The 19,342-nt window shown below is 43.9% G+C and overlaps 1 protein-coding gene across 3 annotated transcripts in view; it reads right to left on the bottom strand.

Moving 5' to 3' along the window:
* Window positions 1–19,342, bottom strand: part of LOC142584827 (potassium voltage-gated channel subfamily KQT member 1-like) — a 528,313-nt gene that overhangs the window by 43,489 nt on the left and 465,482 nt on the right. For 2 of the 3 annotated variants that reach the window (XM_075695111.1, XM_075695109.1), the window contains exons 8-9: window positions 16,430–16,504; window positions 14,070–14,293 (exon numbers count right to left, since the gene is read on the bottom strand). In XM_075695111.1, the coding sequence (XP_075551226.1) occupies window positions 14,070–14,293; window positions 16,430–16,504 (299 nt within the window). The remainder of the gene's footprint in view (window positions 1–14,069; window positions 14,294–16,429; window positions 16,505–19,342) is intronic. The other variant, XM_075695110.1, reaches the window with a different exon arrangement.

Here is a 19,342-nt window from a genome sequence, read left to right as displayed (position 1 = left end):
TTCTTTTTTTTTTTCATTCCGACATACTCTACTGGGCTTTTTGTTTCACAGTCTGACCAGCATGCTTACTTGCAGAAAAGTATTCCCAAGAGTTCGAATAGCGACTGCATCGCAGCGGGACATGCTGACCTCGCACCGTATTCAAATCTTGCCACAAAAGTTAATGCAGAGGCCCCAAGGAGGCATGACAAACCGTGCACCGTAGGCGACTCAGGGCACGCGGCTTTTTGGGAACGCGGGAACGTAGACAATTTAGTCCCTCCTTTTCGAGTGAGCATTTCATGCTGGTTTTGCATGGCAAAGTGCGTTGGATTCCAAGCAAGTGGATAACAAGATGGCGCCTCCAAGACTGTATTAGTTACTGGAATCACGTGCGCTGGAGACTTTCAAGTGGAGTGCCTTCCTTGTTTTATTAATAAGGCCGATGCGGCAGAAATCATGCAGGAAAAAATTTCTCTGAGTACTGCCATGATATTTTCGACTCCTCATTTTTCGTGTTAAATGAAGGTCCGGGCCACCTCAAACCATTCCAAAACATATCAGAGCACATCAGTGTGGCCTCAATAATTTAATATAGTAGCTTTACTAAAGTCAGGTTCGGATTCGTTTCTATTGTGTCATGACTTCATGAAGCAGAAGGCACTCACATGTGAGCAGGATAATGGGACGTTTTGACACTCGGCCGCCTCCTATGATGCTACTAGTTATGAGAGCCGATGACCAAGTGAGTTGGAACGAGCGTCAAGTCCGCTTATGCTTACGTCGTGTAATGTTTACATGACCACATTCTGCTCTATGACATCATGACACAGTAGCCTCCTGGCATACGAAGTCGAAACTAGCTTTAAGAAAGGCATTATATCAAATATTTAGTGCAATCTGAGGCTCGGCGGTATTTTTTGTATGATTTGAAAGCCCGGGACCTCTATTTAAACAACGAAATATAGTATTCGAAGATATCACTTCAGTTTTATTTGAAAAATGTATAAAGAAGCTTTCTTTGTGCATATTTGCTGAGGAGCGGCTTTGGAGAATGCAAACAAGCTCACACCACTGTACCATCGTATTCCCAGAATAGATCTCCCGAATCTTGGAAATGTTAGGTTGTACAAGTTTGCAGGCACCATAAGCTGCCTTAAAATGTAAAGGTGCTTTGGCACAAGCAGCTGAAGATCATGCGCAAGCGACAAGCCCAATAGCTTGCTGCTAGCATGCCATACGTGCCGCTGCGGCCAAATTCACCTGGCACGTGCTGGAGTGGGTCGTGAGGATTACGGCCGGATCGATGTGAGACTAATTTAGTCTTGCTGGTGCTAATAGGAAAACCGCTAACGCATGTTTGTACAGTGCGCCGATTCCCTATTCACATCCTCTAAGGTGTGATCAGTACAACAAGAGCAAAATCACGCACGGAACGTTTACTTGCAACTTGTGGGAGGTGACGGACGCTGTTACATTGTCGCCTGCCCACGTCCTTGCGCCAAAATGACGTGAAGAACTGCAATTAAAAGTGGGCGTATGTGGGTTGTGTCATAGTTAAAAGAGGACGCGATCACAGAGAAACGTCGAGCGGTTCGAGGGAATGTAACACATGCAGCTCACTGAGCCACACAGGGGCCAACTTAACAGAGGGAGAATAAGTTTGCTAAGCATATTGTCTATGCAGATGAGCGTGAATAAGGGTCTTTCACGCCTTCTACTAATATAGGAAACTGTGGCTCACTAAAGACTCGCAATAGTGTAAAATCATGAAAACAAATACCACGAAAAGATGCTGCGTATCCTATTACCACTTACGGAGCAGCTCAGATAGGCAAGGAATTTCGCGTTCGCAAATGTGGCGTGAAGACATAGAGAGAAGACCATTCTCTGCAAGGGTCAAGATATATCTCGGCAAAAATGATACCGGTGCCGACGACTTTATGCCCCTAAGTCACTTGGATATCATTACAGAGAACATGGCGCTACAAATCAATAGCAACCTGCGTTTGCAACAATAGCAACAAATATAGCAACCGGCGTTTGCTACATTTGTTTCGGAACTACGCTTACGCAGATCCCTTTGACTAGCATACTGGATAATGCTTTGGCAATGCGATGTACCAGGCATGACAAGGTGCCAAATGCCTGCGATATTGAATTTTGCGCAATGCGCTATACACGTTCCTTCGGTCCATATCTCTTCTGATCGCGTGAAGCATGTGGGTTGCAGAGCTGCTTCGAATCAAATAAAGTTTGCTCACAGAACAAGCGTTTTGCCTTACTCAGTCATCGCTGATGAAAACACAATAAGGTAGGAGTCACTGTCGTGTAACACGGGAAACATGTGATAGCTAACTAACGTAAATTATTTACATTACGCAGTAATGTAAACTATCGGCTTAAGGAAGGACAAGATAGCCAAAAAGCAATTGCCATTTTCTTGACACGTTCAGTTGACAGAATGCTAGATTGAAATACAATTGCAAATAATAAAAAAGCAGGGAGTGAATAAACATTGAGTGTTGAGAAATTTAACTACAGGTGCATCGCAGGTTGTGTCAGTGCATTGTGAAAATTTTTAGCACTACTCAAATGCAATGTGTGTAACTGCGCAAAATTTTTAATATGAGACTTCGAATATCAGATCTACCGTGGCTTCATGTTTCATAAGATAAACAGTAATTCATGCTTTACAAGCATTCGCATTAGGAAGAGTTATGAGGGCGTCACCTAAAGGCTTGCTCGTCGTCAGCGTTGTTTCGAGGATAGAGATTAGTAGGTACAAATGCTTTCTATATTTAACTTTCTCAGAGCGCGAGGTTTATCTTTACCAAGAAACACAAGTATTGAATACTGTGAGCCGCTAAAGTAGGAACCTAGGAGAGCACATTCCAAATACGTGGCGCTTTTTTATTTTCTGAAATTTGAAGACAGTTTAAAAAAAGGCACAAAATGTGAAGAATTCACGTATTTGTACCCTTTTCTATGGTACATACTTCTATGCTTCTATACGCGCCTAGTAATATTCAGAAAGCCTTACCAGCTCATTCATTAACGTGTTCTCAACTGCAATTGAAACACATCGTTTATTTTAATCACTACGGCAGCGTTTCGGGATTGGTTGCAAAGGCTAGTCTAATGCCCACCTCTGAGAGGAATAAATATCATGATTACTCTTTATGATTATACTTATAGAAGGACGCGTAAACAGTAGCAGATATATCTATGTGCTTTTATCAACAGGTTATGCTTCTAGAGGGAAGCAGAGTGATTTTATGATTTCATTTTGTTTAAATATTCTTTCTTTCCGCGGGGGATAATGAAGGGGAATCACTTAGATTCACACGCAGTTGAAAAAAGAGACATAGAAAAGTTCCAAGCATTGATTGTCAGCAGAATTGCTGCTGTTGATTGTTCTCTGTATTTTGTGCGCGTTCTTTTTTATCCTTTCTTCTTGCTACTGCCATTTGTTTGAGAGATTGTTGTTATGCATCAACTCATCTTTTGTCGACGCTGCAACGGCTCACGCTGGATTCAGCATTATTTTCAAATGAATAAATAAATACGTAAATAAAAGGCACTGAATTAGGATAGGAATCTGGGCAAGCATATGGAAGTTCGTGACGTGAGCTTCGTTTGTCCTTTTTCCCGCTAACGGCTGATATATTTTGTCCCCGCAAATCAGAGTTTTGCGTGTGCCTTCGCGTCATTAAAAGGCAGACTCCCACTGTATCGCCAATTTGCAAATTGTTTTCGGGGGCATGAGGGGAACCGCTATTTTTAATTATGCAGGAGGCCGCAGTCACACTACGACTGACATGTCACGCTATAGAACGCATTTGAAAGCTACTCCTTTAAATGTTCATGCCTAGGTCTACTTGTGCAATATGCCGGCATACATCGAATGCAAAGCATAGTGATAAAAAGCTATAGTTCGCTGAAGACGGCGATAACGTCACTATTTGACGGAGATAATATACATACGCAGTCATTCATAAATATCATTCACTGGAGGATTAATTTCACCTATATCCGAAAGTAAAGCGCCCTTAGCAGCGTGGTACTCAAGGCAAGTTAAGCAACCCACCTGCAAACTTAAACACTGATCACCTGTGCTACAGTGGTGTGGCTTAAAATTATAGTTTCATTATTCACACATGAAGGGCCCTGGCTTTCTTTTTTAGATCTCGTCCAAATCCAGCCAAATACTAGCATAGCTATTGTAGGTCATCTTTAGCAGGGCAAAGCAGGGCCCTCGACAGTTGCATCATAATCTCGCAGAGTCAAACTTTTTGTTTCAAATGGTCTCACATTTTAAAGTCCTTCACCTTTTCTAGCCTATTTGCTATTTCGTCACATCCAACTACATGGTTCCTTCATCATAATCAGGTGCTAGATACAAGTAAATTGAGATTATGACGTATGACGTCCCGTAAACGTGTCCAACCGAAACACGTTGACATTTCATCACGTGTGATTTGCAATACAGCGCGCTGATGAAATAGTTTGCAGCAACACTCGACATTCCGAGTAACTGGCATGGCCGCATTGATTCAGGCATTGAACAGTTGTTACTGCCATCATTGCAATGTGACATGCTTTACGGTTTTCCTAGAAAGAAAAGAGGGTTCACCTTCGGTGTGAGAGGACGTAAAGTGAGAAACCGTGCGGATATAATTGTAGTGAAATTTCGCGCTGGTCGTTTATCTAAGTTTTTCAAGGCACGCACACATTCCGCGTTGGGGTTTTAAATGAAGTGAAAGCCATTCTCCAAGCTATGAACTCTTGTGCGACCCCCTTTTAAATTCAATTGTAACGTTTTCTTTTCTTTTTTCTGACGGCCAAAAACGCTACGGCAATATTAAATTAAGAGCCTTGCATTGCCTAGAAACGGTTAAGGACGTAGATGAGGAGGACGTGAACGCAGACACGCACAAGTACTAACTTCAGAAAATGATGCGTGTCTTCTTTCACGCCCCCGTCATCCGTGCCCTCAACCTTTCCTAAGTATGTCCCACCAACAAGGCAGAACGCCCACGCTCGTCTATCGAAAAGCGTCAAATGTTATTCCCCTACAACGGCGAGGGAACTCTAGAACAATAACGATGCAGAAGTTAAAGCACACATGTCGCTTTGATCGCAGCGGTGCTAAAGCTGCACAATCTTTCGACCCGTAAAACGAGCGTCGATTGAAATTCAATCATTGCTGGTAATATTGCACGCGCTGCATTGATTTGAACATTCGTTGAAAGGCAAAATTTTTTCTCAGTGTTACCTATCATATCTATATGACTAGAGCACTGAATCATTCGAATACTGTGCCTTCGTATGAATATGTATTTAGGTGAGACATGTCAAAATACCCTCCCATGAAAACGGGAAGTTCTCAACATTCACTTCGACGTATCATGGTGAATCTCAAGTGGTTCGTTATTATCTAACACAGGTAGCAGATACAGAGCGGTGGTGGTTGAAAATTATGATTTCAGAAAAGGCTAACGCTGGAGCTGAGCAAAATTCATGCAACGCTAACATTATGTACACGACGAGAAACGCGTGAGACATTCCGCCACAAGTGTATGTCATTATGGTCACTATTACAATACAAGCGAGTCTTTGCACCTTGTGAGTATGTTGTGTACCACTGAGGTTTCATCACGTGCATTTCAATACGCATACGGTGAGAAAGGAAAACAAGCAAACGCTGAGCAATGCCCACATAGCTACCTTTCTTTCTTTCTCTACTGGTATAGGCAAATGCTACTCGTACTACTGGCACGCACCACGTGGGCAACGCCAAGCCATTGTGTTTACATTACCATGCAATCGAAGATGAGATTGAAGCGGTAGTGTGGTTGCAGTGCATGCAGCGTGCTGGTGGTGCAAAAGTATGGCAAAACATTTGGCGCAATCGTGCGAGTCGAGCTCACGTAAAACTTTGCAGCTGATATCCCAAGCGACTATATTTGTGAGGAACCAGACGACCACAAGTGCCCTCTGTGAGCCATATACGCATGCTATTCCGCACGCGTTGATCGCTAAGAGACGTTGACAGGTGCCTAAACAGAGCTACATCAAATTAAGTGCGTTCAGCGCTGACATACTACTACAAGCCTACCTACAGTGATTTCTAGCACTTTAGTTTCGCGTCTATTCTTCTCTACATCTACTTAGTGCACCACAGCTTGTTATGCTTGCTGGAGAACATATGCCTGAGCATCTAGGGAGATCACTAAGTGGCTACTCTACTATTCTTATGTTGCGGAGTGCCAAGAGCAAAGTGCTAAGCACAGACACATATTACGTGCGGGGCGCTCTATTGCCTAACGGCGAAGTTCAGCGTTTCGACCAATACCTGCCATGAAAGATACGGGCTGTCGAACTCATTTGGGATTATGTCTGCTGCCTTTGAGCTCGCTTATGGCGACGGTTTGGCGTGCAAGATTCTGTTTACCTTGAAGCCGCATAGTTTGTTGGTTAGATCACAAAAAAAAAAAACAATACATTCCGAATGCGAGTACCCGCGACACGGTTTCGAGAGATTAAAAAATATGGTATACTTAAAAACAAAACACACGGGCAAAGACATACTAATCTTGGCCGCTACCCATATATATGCAGTCACGCTTATGTTTTTGTCTGCAACAAATAAAATAAAATAAATGAACTATTTTATTGTAGGAAATTGTTGAGGTAGGTGGTTGTCGAATGTGGATAGCAGGAAGTGCCGAGCAACTCTGACACACTACAACCCATGAGTGCGCTAGCATTAAAATGTTACCTCATCTATATTTATGATATTGTTACGATGAGGCGAAAATATCATTACCCGGCTGCATTGCTGGTACATTTGGCTGCTGTGAAGCATGGATCCACCACACCTGTCAAGCTAAGCTACGCTCTATTTGTGCCCTTGAACACATGTGCTCGAAGGGCATTGGTAGTCGAACTCTGGTAACCTTGTTCGACTGGAAAGTCAATGTGCTGTCCTAGTACGCGTAGTTACAGATAAAATCTGAATTATTATTCGTGGACACCAGCGTACTTCCTGTTTTAATCTCAAGAAACATGTAAAAAAAGAAGGGGCGACAAGCTAAATGTTTTTTTTTTCAATTTGCTTAAAAATGTCTATGTTCGTTATCACCATGAGTTGTACCAAAGCGGTGTGGACACACGGTACTCCAAATCGGAGGCTAACAGCATTTGCGGAAAATGCGACAAACGCCATAAACCTGTTCGTGAGCATTCAACTTAAAAGTGCACATCTACATTGGACCTTACAGGTACGCATTGACAAGTACGCCTAACAATTCATGACCCTTGAGCAGCGTCCGTCGTGTAAGCTGGTGACCGTGTGCAACCTCAACAACGCGAGTAGGTGAACTGTGCGTCCGTAACAGTGTGCCTGTGTCCAACCTGTATCTGGAGCCGACCTAAAGCCAGGCGACAGGGCTAGGAACGGCGGGTTGGTGAATTCTTTCTGCAGCAACACGCAGAGGCCATAAGGAGTGGTCCCGTCTTCGGCGCAGCAATCTGCTCAGAGCAGGGGGAACACGAAATGCATTCAGGCCACAGCAGCGACACTGAATCAACACACTCTGCAAGCACCACGATCGGCATGCGCGAAGCACAGTCATTGCCCCGTTACGCGACGAATGCACGCTCGAACAGCGCATACACACATTGGTGCCAAGAGCACAAGAAATCGAGCATGCAGGCGCCATGCCACAATGAAACGCCCGCAAGACACTCGAAGAGCTTGCAAGCACACAAAGCCGCGTTACACGGACGATCTCAACTCGCCTGCGCGCAACAGCAACAGTGTATCCTTTGCATACGGCCAGGGGGCCAATGGAGACGGAAGTGGTATCTCTTGCCGGTAAGCATACAAGGAGTCCGATCTTTCGAATTATTTCGCCACGAGCTTGTCGTTTTCTGTAGTAGATTTTCGTAAGCTTGTCTACTTGGACATTCCTTCAAATCTCGACAGTCGCGTTTACCACTCTAACGCCTTTACTGTGTGAGGCGGAAGTCTAGGGTACCCTGGCCGCAAGTTTAATAGTATATTCTCACAACATCGTCTTACATTAAAAATCAATAAGAGTGCTTTGGCATGTCTTGAAAGTAATTTTTTTTCTTTTCTGCCAGATTTCTCCTATCTGCACTTCGCATTTGCCACAGAGTTATCCGTATATAATGTAGTCGTTTCAGCCCGATGGCACCCTTTCTGGAAGTAGTGATATTCGCATTCTGATTCGGAAACGGTGGTCACAAGACAGAAGCTTTGGGAAAATACGAAAGCATGCAGAAACACTCTGTCGTTATATCTTTATTCTCTAGTACCATTTATTCTGTATCATGCGCCAAGCGATGCAACGTGCTCACTACTGTTCGTCTTCCAAGCAGATCCGCCAATAGTTTTCGGTGTCATTTGAAAACCTTAAAGTCAAGCGCCCGTGTCACTAAGACTAAAAATAATTATAAGTAGTCCACACAATGCTCTACATTATTTCGTTGAGAGCGTCCGTGTAACAAATGTAATATGCACGACACAGCAATAAGCTGCAATAAGTACATTACAGCACAAGCATTGCAGTCTCCAGCAGAAAAGATACATTGATTAACGCGGCACAGCCTTCAGAAGTGCTGTCGCATTATATGAAATACAGTACCTGTACACAATAGAGAAAATGTGCCCAACAAAATTACAAGTGTTTAGTAGATGGTTTCCTAAAAGGCGGTGTTAACGTTTTTTTATATTTTTTAATCAACCTTAAGCAATGACGAGTATACAAGCTGCAGATTACTTTTGATGGCCCTGTGATCTCTGTGCAATGGTGTGTTTGGACAGCTCACGTTTTTTTTTTTCATCTTGAATCGCTAAAAATAAACTTCGAAAAAAATTATATGTCAATCTTTATGACAGCGTTATGATTACAGCCGACAGTAAATATAAATTATCCGATCGCCTCAGTACATTCTCATTTCAAAATGCGCAGAATTGTGTCGTCTGTCGAAATAGATGGTCGCATCATTTCAATAGACTCCTTCAATGTGGCGTTAGAAAAACAAACATTTTCGGTATTTGAAACCGCATGCTTTTATATCAGTCGACAATGAGAATGATTCAGCTCAATAACGATGAGAATGTTTTACGCCTTGCAGCGCAGACATTATGTCATAACGCAACATATACAAACCAGCTTCATGAGCTTCACGCAGGCTAGTATTGTCACAGTGCAAAACCAGGGCTGGTTATGCTAGTGTTCGGTGTGTACAGCGTATACTACATTTCTTCCTAGAATTACGCCATAACTGCAATACCTGCTTCCATGAGCTCGAACTATGACGCAGCTCTGCAGTTGCAAAAATATAGGAGAAAAGATGCACTGCGGCGTCTCACAATGTCTTAAGTAAGTGTGTGATCACAGAGCGAATAACATATACTGAGCGCACAATGATAATGTATCTTGTAGGCCCAATTTCTGAGCTGTCGTACAATGGAGGTATCACGCAACTATATTATGAATCTGGAACGTATTTGGTAGCGTGCATTCTTGCATTGTAATTAGAGACGTGTTTGTTTGTAGGAGCAAAGTTATATTTAATTCGCTCAGTAGTCCTGCAGTACTCACCTAGGCCGACCGAATTGCGCATAGCGCAGTGGGCGCGCACTTCAGCAATTCACTTTTTAAAGTTACCAGCACCTCGACGCCTAAAATACGAAGTGGGATATCATTGACGAGAGGATCACATGAAAATTCATGCGAGCGCAATTTTAAGCACACATAATTAAAGCATGCTCTAGCAACACAATCAGGCTCCGCACTAGCTCAAATCTAGAGAATGAGAGCGTAGGGACAGCGATGAAAGAGCACATATGTATATCAAGGCTTCAGCCTGACGACTCGGGCTAGTAAAAAGCATAAGCAACGTTGGCCTACGACTCCACAACAATGACCACGTAGAGAAACATGCAGTGAAAATGCATATAGAGGCGAATGCATATTAGGAAGCAACGCAAGTACCATGCAGGAGTCTGCAGATGCATAAGCAACTTTGGCCTGTATTAAGATCCTGTAGAAAGTCTGTAGTTGTTTTGTGTGAATGGCACTGTTCATGATACGCATGTCTCAAGCATATTAAAATAATTTCCTTTATGCTTGAGCCGTCAAAGTGTGTTCAAAGCGCACATAAAACATACAGGACTATGACATAAGCAAAATTTGTGTCGGATCGCAGTCTTTCCCCATTCGTAGTACACACTTGTAGTCAGGAATTATAAATGTGTGGCTAATGAGCTAAAAAAAAAACATAAGGCCACACTACAAATGCTGTGAACACTTACATGAAGCAGCGGTGTATCAATATGCTGTTTATGCAATGTGTTGCCGAATGGGACCTCAATCATTGTTTTTTCTTCACAGAATGCGTTTTAAAGTTCACTATATCAGGAAGTACGAAAGCTCCATAGGGGAATATTAGTAATCTTTTTTTGCTGCAAGTGACACTTCATTTCAACAAAAAGAACTTCACTTATCCAGTTACCCAGACCATACGGGTACAGCGCTCTGCCGGCTTTGTTATCCATTGCGCGAGTCTGAGGTAGGACGATTTGTGAGGAAACAATAAGTAAACAAAACATACAGGACAAAGCGACGTTGCTGACAGAGGCAGTGAATTGTCACACGTGGCCCAATACACAAAATGAACTATACAGTAGGCACAAAAACCCGCAAGCGCCGTTACACCACCAGAAAGTCATTGATAATTCAGCAACTCTTGTCTCTCTACATCGCTAGTCCTGTCTTCTCTTCAGTTTACGCAATGGTGAACCTAAACCAACCACCTCAATTTCCTATACTTTTCCTTTTCTATTATACATGTCCTTCAAAGTGTTCAACTGAATGTGTTCGAAGTAATGTGTTCTCAAGATCGGTATGAAAGCACCAAGTGTAGAGGCACATAACGTTCTGGTTGAAAGTAATATTTTTCTCATTACATTTTTCTTTCGTGTCCTTTTTTGTCATATTATGCAGTACCTTCTCATTTTGTTGGATGGGGGCCGACGTTGTGTAGGCAGCCCGTATATAGCCTGCAACGGTATCGTATGTAAAACATATTTCGTGAAAGTCCCTAGCGTTAACTTCCAGAGGCAGCGGGGCCTCCCTGAACAGTCTCTCCGTATAACAAATCACGTTATAAGTGGTGGCGGCCGTCAGTTCCTTGTTTTCCGAAACGATTGTTTCTCGATGTGAGCTTAGCGAAAAGTATTTTACAGGTGAGGTGATCGCCAATTGGTTGTCAGTTTCCGAACGCCAAACATCTGCACTAGTCACCGACAAAATGGCTCTTCGCCGCGGCACATGCTGGGCATAGCGGACTGACACTGAAGTCTTCCTATTTTGAAGATTTTCCGGTTATATGAAACGCAGTTTTGTCACAAACAACTTTTACGCACAACTGAATCGATTAAATTCCAAAAACATTTTTTGTCAATCGAAAATTAAAAGCAATGCCTTCTTTCTGAAGGACGAAAACATTCTTGTTCATGAACTATCGGACAAGTTACAAAAACCCCACGCCTGTGTTTTTGGCAACCGTGGCATACATTAGCAGCTCAAATAAGTTCTTTAGCATGTGAAGAAGTGGCTGCATGCATCATCGATGACCTTCTGAGACAGCAGAAGGTACTCCTAACGCTTTTTGAGAGATTTCATCGGGCGTCACTATTAGGATACATTGCGCATCCGATATTCCTTCTATATATCAGTCGCATTTCACATTGTGTTGCTTGGCACATGATAAATGTCCTTTACGAACTTAGGATTTAGTGCTGCAGCCGACTAGAGCTACACAGTTACGCGACAACGCTAGGAACTTCACATCTACAGTTCGTCAGCATGCGGTTAAAATAATATGCTCTTTTGATAGCTTCGTCCAAATTCACTCCGGCTGTCACGCCAACCAACTAAGTGGTCTTCGAAAAAATTATTTCTTTAGCTTAAATTTTATTAGCATTCAGACAGCCACAAAGGTAGGCCTCCATGTTCTTCCTAATTTAAAGCCTGCGAGAATCTTGTCTTCAAGCCCTAAGCATTGTTCTGCAGCATGCAGCTGTTACACAAAACCATGATTGGATGTCTATATTGTGCATTATGAAAAAGAAATTTAACGAGTGGCTTCACGCTAGATAATCAGCGTTTCCAGCGGAGCACAAAAGATTAGCTAATAAGATGTTTCTCGGTATGAATAAAAAATTCCGACAAGTCCTGCATGCTGCAGGGGGCGCACTAACGAGGCCCCTGGGACGTCATTAGGCACGGAGTACGAACCAAGGCCTCCGACATCGGGTCGCGTACTAATTGTCCCCTCCGGAGAAGAAAATGCAATTGGCTACTGCTGAAATTTGGCATACTGGGCTGCATTATTCAAAATACACGAAAACTGCCGATGAGGCGTGGCATTAACGTATATCTACCATTGCGTTGACCGTAGGTGTACTAGTGGTGGTCTTTCAGCTACACTTAAAATAGCATCTAAACTTGTTTGAGCTACAGCAGCTTCCCCGTGTAGTGCCGTTCAACTGCTCTAACGCCATCGTTGTAGACACGAACCGGCGCGCACCAAAATAATCGCCTTGGTTACCAGCAAATATTAGCAAAAATTACTTCTGCACTGTTCAAACGCTTCCTGAAAATTCATTGTTTTCGCAATTAACATGAGCTGAAGAATATTAAAGAACAGACAACGTAGACGTTAATACCTGCATATCAACAAGAAATCCTATGATAATGAAATGAACGTTCGATAACATTCCAGGAGCATAAGCGTAACCGCAGACATTGTTCAGCGCATTTATGCAATTGCTAGGCTTTTATCAAATCAACAACATCCACGCCTTCTACATAGACCTTTATATGCAGCAAGTTTTGTCTGCTGACGATAGTAATTTCTGTCAGTGCTCACCTTCAATATGGAGTTGTGCATATACCTCTATTAACATAATTAGTAAGGTCAGCTTATTTTCATAACGCTTACAGTCCTGTACAAGAATAAAAATAGGCATACTTCACCTCAATGCGGCCTTATCCAAATGTCGCCAAGCTCTGAGCAGCCCACAACTTCATTCAAAATCCTCCTCTCGTTCGAGGGCACTTGCTATTCTATTTCCCTTTTGCTGTTTACGAAGAGCTGTGTGCCAGCCTAGTTTCTGTTCATATTTTTCTTCACTTTGGCTCTACCATTACCACGACTTATGGACTTCAACATCAAGCGAACCGAGCGGCCGTGAGCTGCAAGCGAGAACAGTGTCCATGGAAATGCGTCGGTAATTTCCCTTTTTTTTCCGCGAATGAATAATGGCGCAGGTGACCGCTCGGCACAGGCCCCATCAACTGGCTTTGGCGCGATTAGCCACACGTCATGCATCCAGCAGCATGACATTTTCCTGCAAAAGCTCAGTAAAAGATACTTGCGATGTTTGTAGCATCGGACGTTCATGGAAATGAACAATGTCTGTAGGCATGCTGGACAATTGTCTGGGGTGCTTTCAGAGATATCAAATGTCAGATTTTCCAGATATCTGTAGCCCTATCTTGCTCAATATTTCCTCTTTCATTTCGTATCACCAGAGTTAACTCTAAAGTATTCAGAAGTTGTTGCGGAGCTGCATTTCCCAGTAATTTTACACGATCAGGTATCAAAGTATAGACGGAGTAAGCCTGGGCGTGAGACGAACCACTCGCTTCGTCGTGACGCAGTGGCTTTGACGACACGCGGAGATAAGAGTTTTGATAAGGTGAACATAGGTTTCCTGGTTAAACTGCACCGTAGGGATTTCATTTGTTTGTTTGTTAGTTTTTTTGCTCGTGTTCACTGATTGGCCTGACCTGTCGAAGTTGCTATTTCTGTGATTTCTAATTTTGAAGCTCGTAGACGGTAACATACGTAGCATAGAAACGGGCATACGGGACTTCAAGCTCCGAATTCTTGTGCGTACGATCGCAAAGGGCGAACTACAACTGCCGGCACAGTCTTTCGATTGAAGCGATCAATAAAAAAAAGCTCCAAGTAAGTGCGCTCACCGTCCGAGTTTCGTTTTGAGGCATCGGAGATGTCTCTGGCGACGCTGTCCTCGCTGAAGCTGGCCGGAAGCCTCCCCGAGTGCATGACATTGTCCTGGCTGGCGTTAGAGTCGCAGTGGTAGCGACTCCGGGACATCGGGGAATGCAAGTGCGACGGAGTGGCGGGCTGCCGGTGCCGACGTATCGTAGACAGCCTGCTCACGAAAGACGTGTTGTGCTTGAACCTACGGTCGCCGCGAAGACACGAGAGAACCGTGGGAAAAAAATTAAGTTCCCGGTAACGGCTCTCGCAGAGAGCGCGTCAGCAAACGGCAGCGTCATGAAGCACGAGATGCGAAATATGAAAATGGGGCATATGCAATAACGCCACTACATCTGCCCACCAGAACGCCACCAGAAAAATCGCGCGACAAATGACAGGCTCAACATAAGAAGAGCCACCGCAGCCAACATAAAACTGTTGACAACTGTTCATATTATATTGCCCTCATCTCTAAAAGGTGCCTGTTTTCTACGCGATTCTTTCGTGTTTTTTTTTTTTGAAATTTGGTAACGAAAGTGTGCAATTCAAAACGACGTGCAATGCAATCTCGGACAGGCTTCGTACACTTCTCTGATACCAAGATTGCTTTATTCATGATTTTTCATCAGCTGCAGTGCCTTCTCCTAGACACCATGTAGTTATTTCAGATTATTCGGCGCATAAAAAAAGATTGTCGCAGTTTCGTCCGCAAATTAGTGGACAGCTGTAATAAGTAAGAATAATAGCATCAGCGGCTGTGTAAAACTGTTGTCACGCGCGCACAAGAAAACATGAAGACATCTCACTCGATGAGGACGGAAACTCACTGTCATAACGCTGGAGTCAGTATGCGCGGCAGCTGCAGCTATCGAAACGACCTTCGCGCTACCACTCACATCAACGCGAAGTAGGCGAAAATGCAGCGCGCGGCGGACTCTGTACATGTCGCAGACGGCTTTCAAGATGCAGCGGCCAGGGCCGGCGCCCGCGGACACATGGGCCTCCCGGAGGAGAACGCGCACTCCTCCCTACCCTTCCCGCGGAAACGTGCGCGTGACGGAGCACGACGCGCTTTTTCCCTTTCATGCACGAGTGAAAGAGTGCGAGCCGGCGATCGCCGCGGCTCAGCCTCGCTCGCTTTTTTCTCGCACATACATCACACGGCGCGCGGCGATCATTTCATCGCCCTTCGACTTCATGCGGAACCTCACGGCGTCGGCGACGCCGACGGCAGAAGTACACGTGGAGTACCCGTATGATTAATTGCTCTAGCAATAAAAGACGCAAATCTGTGTGTGGCGGCCGTCAGTGTCGAACTGCAACGTATATTTCAATTGTTCTCCACACGACTAACTTTACTGTTACAACGCCAGTGAAAAGCGCTCAAGTATGCTTTGTGTAGATGTGACGTATTCAACCGTCGCAAAACGCGCGAAGAGAACTCGAAGTCTGAGCACACTTGAAACCGCGGGTGCTATCAACATCGAGAAGTCGAGCCCACGGGACCTCCACGTGCGGCATTTCACATTCCGCTCACGTGATGCCCGAGTGACTACTTACTTATGCGCTCACGTCATTCCCAAGGTTCAATGAAAAAAATTATGACCTTGAAAATAGGCCTCAATCATGCTGTACAACCACTCTGCACGTGGTGCAAACTCAAAACAAGCTATCGACAGTGAGAAGGCGATGGAAGCCACTTACCGAAGCATCAGTGTTAACAAGGGAGTCTATTGTTGTGTCTGTGGCGACGGCAACACTTTCGCTCCACGCTGATGCTTCCTTTGTTTGTCCGCTGCTGATTTCTACAAGCTTCCATCTTCCGCTCACCCCTTCATCTTTTTTATATGAGTGAAAACGGAAGTAACACGATATTCGAGTCCGGGAAGCGGAACGACACGTCTGCCCTAGCCACCTAACCGCCGGCGGAAGTTATTTGTTACTTGCAATAGCAAAGCCAAGCTTGTCACAGTGTGGGAGAGTGAAAGTTCCTATGACCATTGACCGATTATGTCACAAAAACTGTGTCGGTAAAATCTTTTATCCATATAAAAGCGAGAAACCTAGCATATATACGACACTTTGGGCGAGGTCATCATGGTTATGATTACCGTAGGTCCCCACTGCTAAGAAACAAGGCCTAGTAAACCCAGAATGACCTTACCCTGAATGGACAAAAAAGGAGATGTTCTTTCATTTTTTTTCATATTACTACCGTGTTTGCACTTGCCACAAGAAACTGGAACATGAATTCGCTTTATGAACACAGTGCATTTGTTCGAGATAGCATTCGGCATTCGTGATCAGTGCAAATATTGGGTGCCCGGTGAATACTTACAGAATTCCAGCACCTGGGGCTGGCAGGTCCAGTCTGTCTCTGCGCTTTGTGCTTGTGAACGACCCTGAGGCATAGCTGGAGATGGGGTGCAACAAGACAAAACCACACAGTGCGACAGTGCGTGACAATAGCAGGCAGCGCAAGACCCGTGCTTGGAGCCAAACGGGAAGGGTACACGATTTTCAGACATGCGACAATGTTTGATTTATGTTTTTGTATTAAGAAAAAGTTTCAATTCTGCCGCTCCAGTCTAAAATAAGTAAGAACATTACCTTATTCTTGGTGTCTGCTTTAGCTATCTCGAGGTTCTCTTTAGTTATGTTGCACTTAAATGAAACACTTAACATCGAGTGGTAGTTAGGAGGATAATAATCAATCGATCAAAAAATTGTTTAGCATAATAGTGCCTAAAACCGGAAATATGACTTATGAAGACTACGGGCGCTATAACGTAAAACTATTCCAAACGTTTCTGTTCCTATTCTGCAATCAGCCCTCCGCGATTGGTCAAAAACTTTTTTGGACCACCCCCCACTTCATCTGTCTGTCACGCGACGTCGCGAAAACCGCGATAACTCCCTATCAGATATGACGGGTACACACTGATTATGCATTATTTGTCGGAACAAAATAAAAGTAGTTATTTGTTATTCGACGCCTTTTCTCCATAAGCCCTCAGCTGTTGGCCAAAAGTTTTCGGGCTGCACCCGCTTCACCTGCCTCTTTCGCGACGTCACAAAACCGCAAGAACTCGCCGCGTCAAAGTGACGTCTACGCTTTAAAGATGCATTAATATGCCGAACAAAACTGAATTTTCCTCTGAATAGCCGCAGGCTGCCCCGTTCCAAAAGGAATAAAAGATGGCTGCAGCCGATGGCTCAGGCACTGGCTACTCGCACCTGACGAGAGCATAGGTTTATTTGCGTGTAATAAAACTTATTGCGTCGCCGCGCCACGTTTTCAAGCATTTTCGGCACGTTTACGACCTCCTTTTGCCAACTCTTCTTTGCTGAGGATTCGTTTTAGCGTCATTCTTAAGCTTCCGTTACATGCCGCCACGATTTTCGACCAGCCATCGTAGTAAGTTAAAGCGGACCAATCGCAGACGCCGGCACCATCCTCTTTATCCGGTTATCGATTTTCAGTGCAGTGGCTTGGCCCCATCAAACGCCTCTCTACTTGAGAGTGCTTCTCGCCTCTTGTCAGCCAATTGGATAAGACAAGCCGCTCAGTGTAGGCAATGTTATTCGTTTTTCAAGCAAACAGAAATGACCTCCTATGAATGAGGAGAGCGTTTGATTGGTCTGTTCAAGCAACCCTGCGGGTGACCGCCCGATGCTTGCGTCGGCGGTCACGCAAATTTGACGTCAGCAGATTGGAATAAAAACATATTGGAATAGCTTTACGCTATAGGGCCCTACAACTCCGTAAGTGAGCAAAAATCAACATCACACTTCGGCGAACTGCGTATGTTGGAATGTTTATTGCGGAGGGAGAGGTATATACATTGCTCTCACACATACGTTGTAAGTATGAATTGTGCAGAGCTTGCGTAAACAATGTAATAATTTCACATAGATTGAAAAATGTTATGTAACTTATTCTTCTGCTTCAGAGAATCTAATCAATTCAGTTTGCAGATCTCCGAAGATTGCTTTGCTGAATATTTATGAATTTGTCAGCTTTATGCTACTGCTGCTACCACTGTCGGGAAGTTTAGAAGTATCTGTAAACTTTGTACAGGACATTTAGCTTCTACTTTTACCAGTCGATTGGTTTCGCTTTCCTCTCTTATTTAGTCGAACCAATTTTATTCACATCGGTTAAGCTGATTTTAATAAGAGCACTAAGGGCAGGACATGTAATGAGGAGGGAAGATAACCGATGGTCATTAAGGGTTACCGACTGGATTCCAAGGGAAGGGAAGCGTAGCAGGGGGCGGCAGAAAGTTAGGTGGGCGGATGAGATTAAGAAGTTTGCTGGGACAACATGACCGGGGTAGTTGGTGAAGTATGGGAGAGGCCTTTTCCCTGCAGTGGGCGTAACCAGGCTAATGATGATGATGATGACTAAGAGCACATCTGCTTTTCTAATCTATTTAAATAAAAAAATCGCCGTCGGCCACCAATTAAATCGTTATCTTACCTTAGTGACTAAAAATACCCAAACAACAAACAACAGTGTCGGCTAAGTTTGCCATTATATTAGAGAGTCATTGGTAATTAGAAAGAATACGTACTTTCTGCACGTAAACAACGTGAAAGAAATTGAGTATCAGTGCACTTGATTCGCTGCAGTAGCTTAAGACTTGCACGTTGTATATTTGTCAATACAAAGTACGTTACCCCGTATTCTGATCACGCGCGAGTGTACATGAAACATATTTTAATTTATGTATTTATCAAGCAGTGTGATTCCCGCGACGCTCCAAACTTGCTGCCTCACCAACTTTCAGCATACTGCCCATCCGTGGTGGAGATGCATAGTCATAATAAATATTATTCGCATATTAAGTTTTAATTTAAGTTGATAATTTGCCGGATGTGCGCCTGTTTACAAATTTCAAACAGTGACTCGCAAAACGGCAGTAAGGGATGTCATTCTTAACACAAGCGTACGAGATAGCAAAACATGTGCAAACATTGAATGAAGGACTGGGAATGCTGAATAAAACTAACTCATTCCTCGGTCTTCTTGAAGTTCCTCCTATGGATCTGCGAACTACAGAAATGCAGTCTTTTTCACTTTTGCCTTACCTGAATTTCAAGTAACGAATGAACATACGCTGCAATGTATTTCAACGAGTTGCGAAGGGTACATCAACGATTCAGCGGAGCGGAAGTGTATTGCGAATGCCTTCGAAAAAGGAATGAATCAGTTCACAAGAAAGGCGGCCCAAGGAATATTACTGAT

Source organism: Dermacentor variabilis, chromosome 6 (genome assembly GCF_050947875.1).
Source record: "Dermacentor variabilis isolate Ectoservices chromosome 6, ASM5094787v1, whole genome shotgun sequence".
Classification (NCBI taxonomy): Eukaryota; Metazoa; Arthropoda; class Arachnida; order Ixodida; family Ixodidae; genus Dermacentor; species Dermacentor variabilis.
The sequence above is the reverse complement of the archived record's forward strand: the minus strand, read 5'-3'. Positions and strand labels throughout refer to the sequence as shown.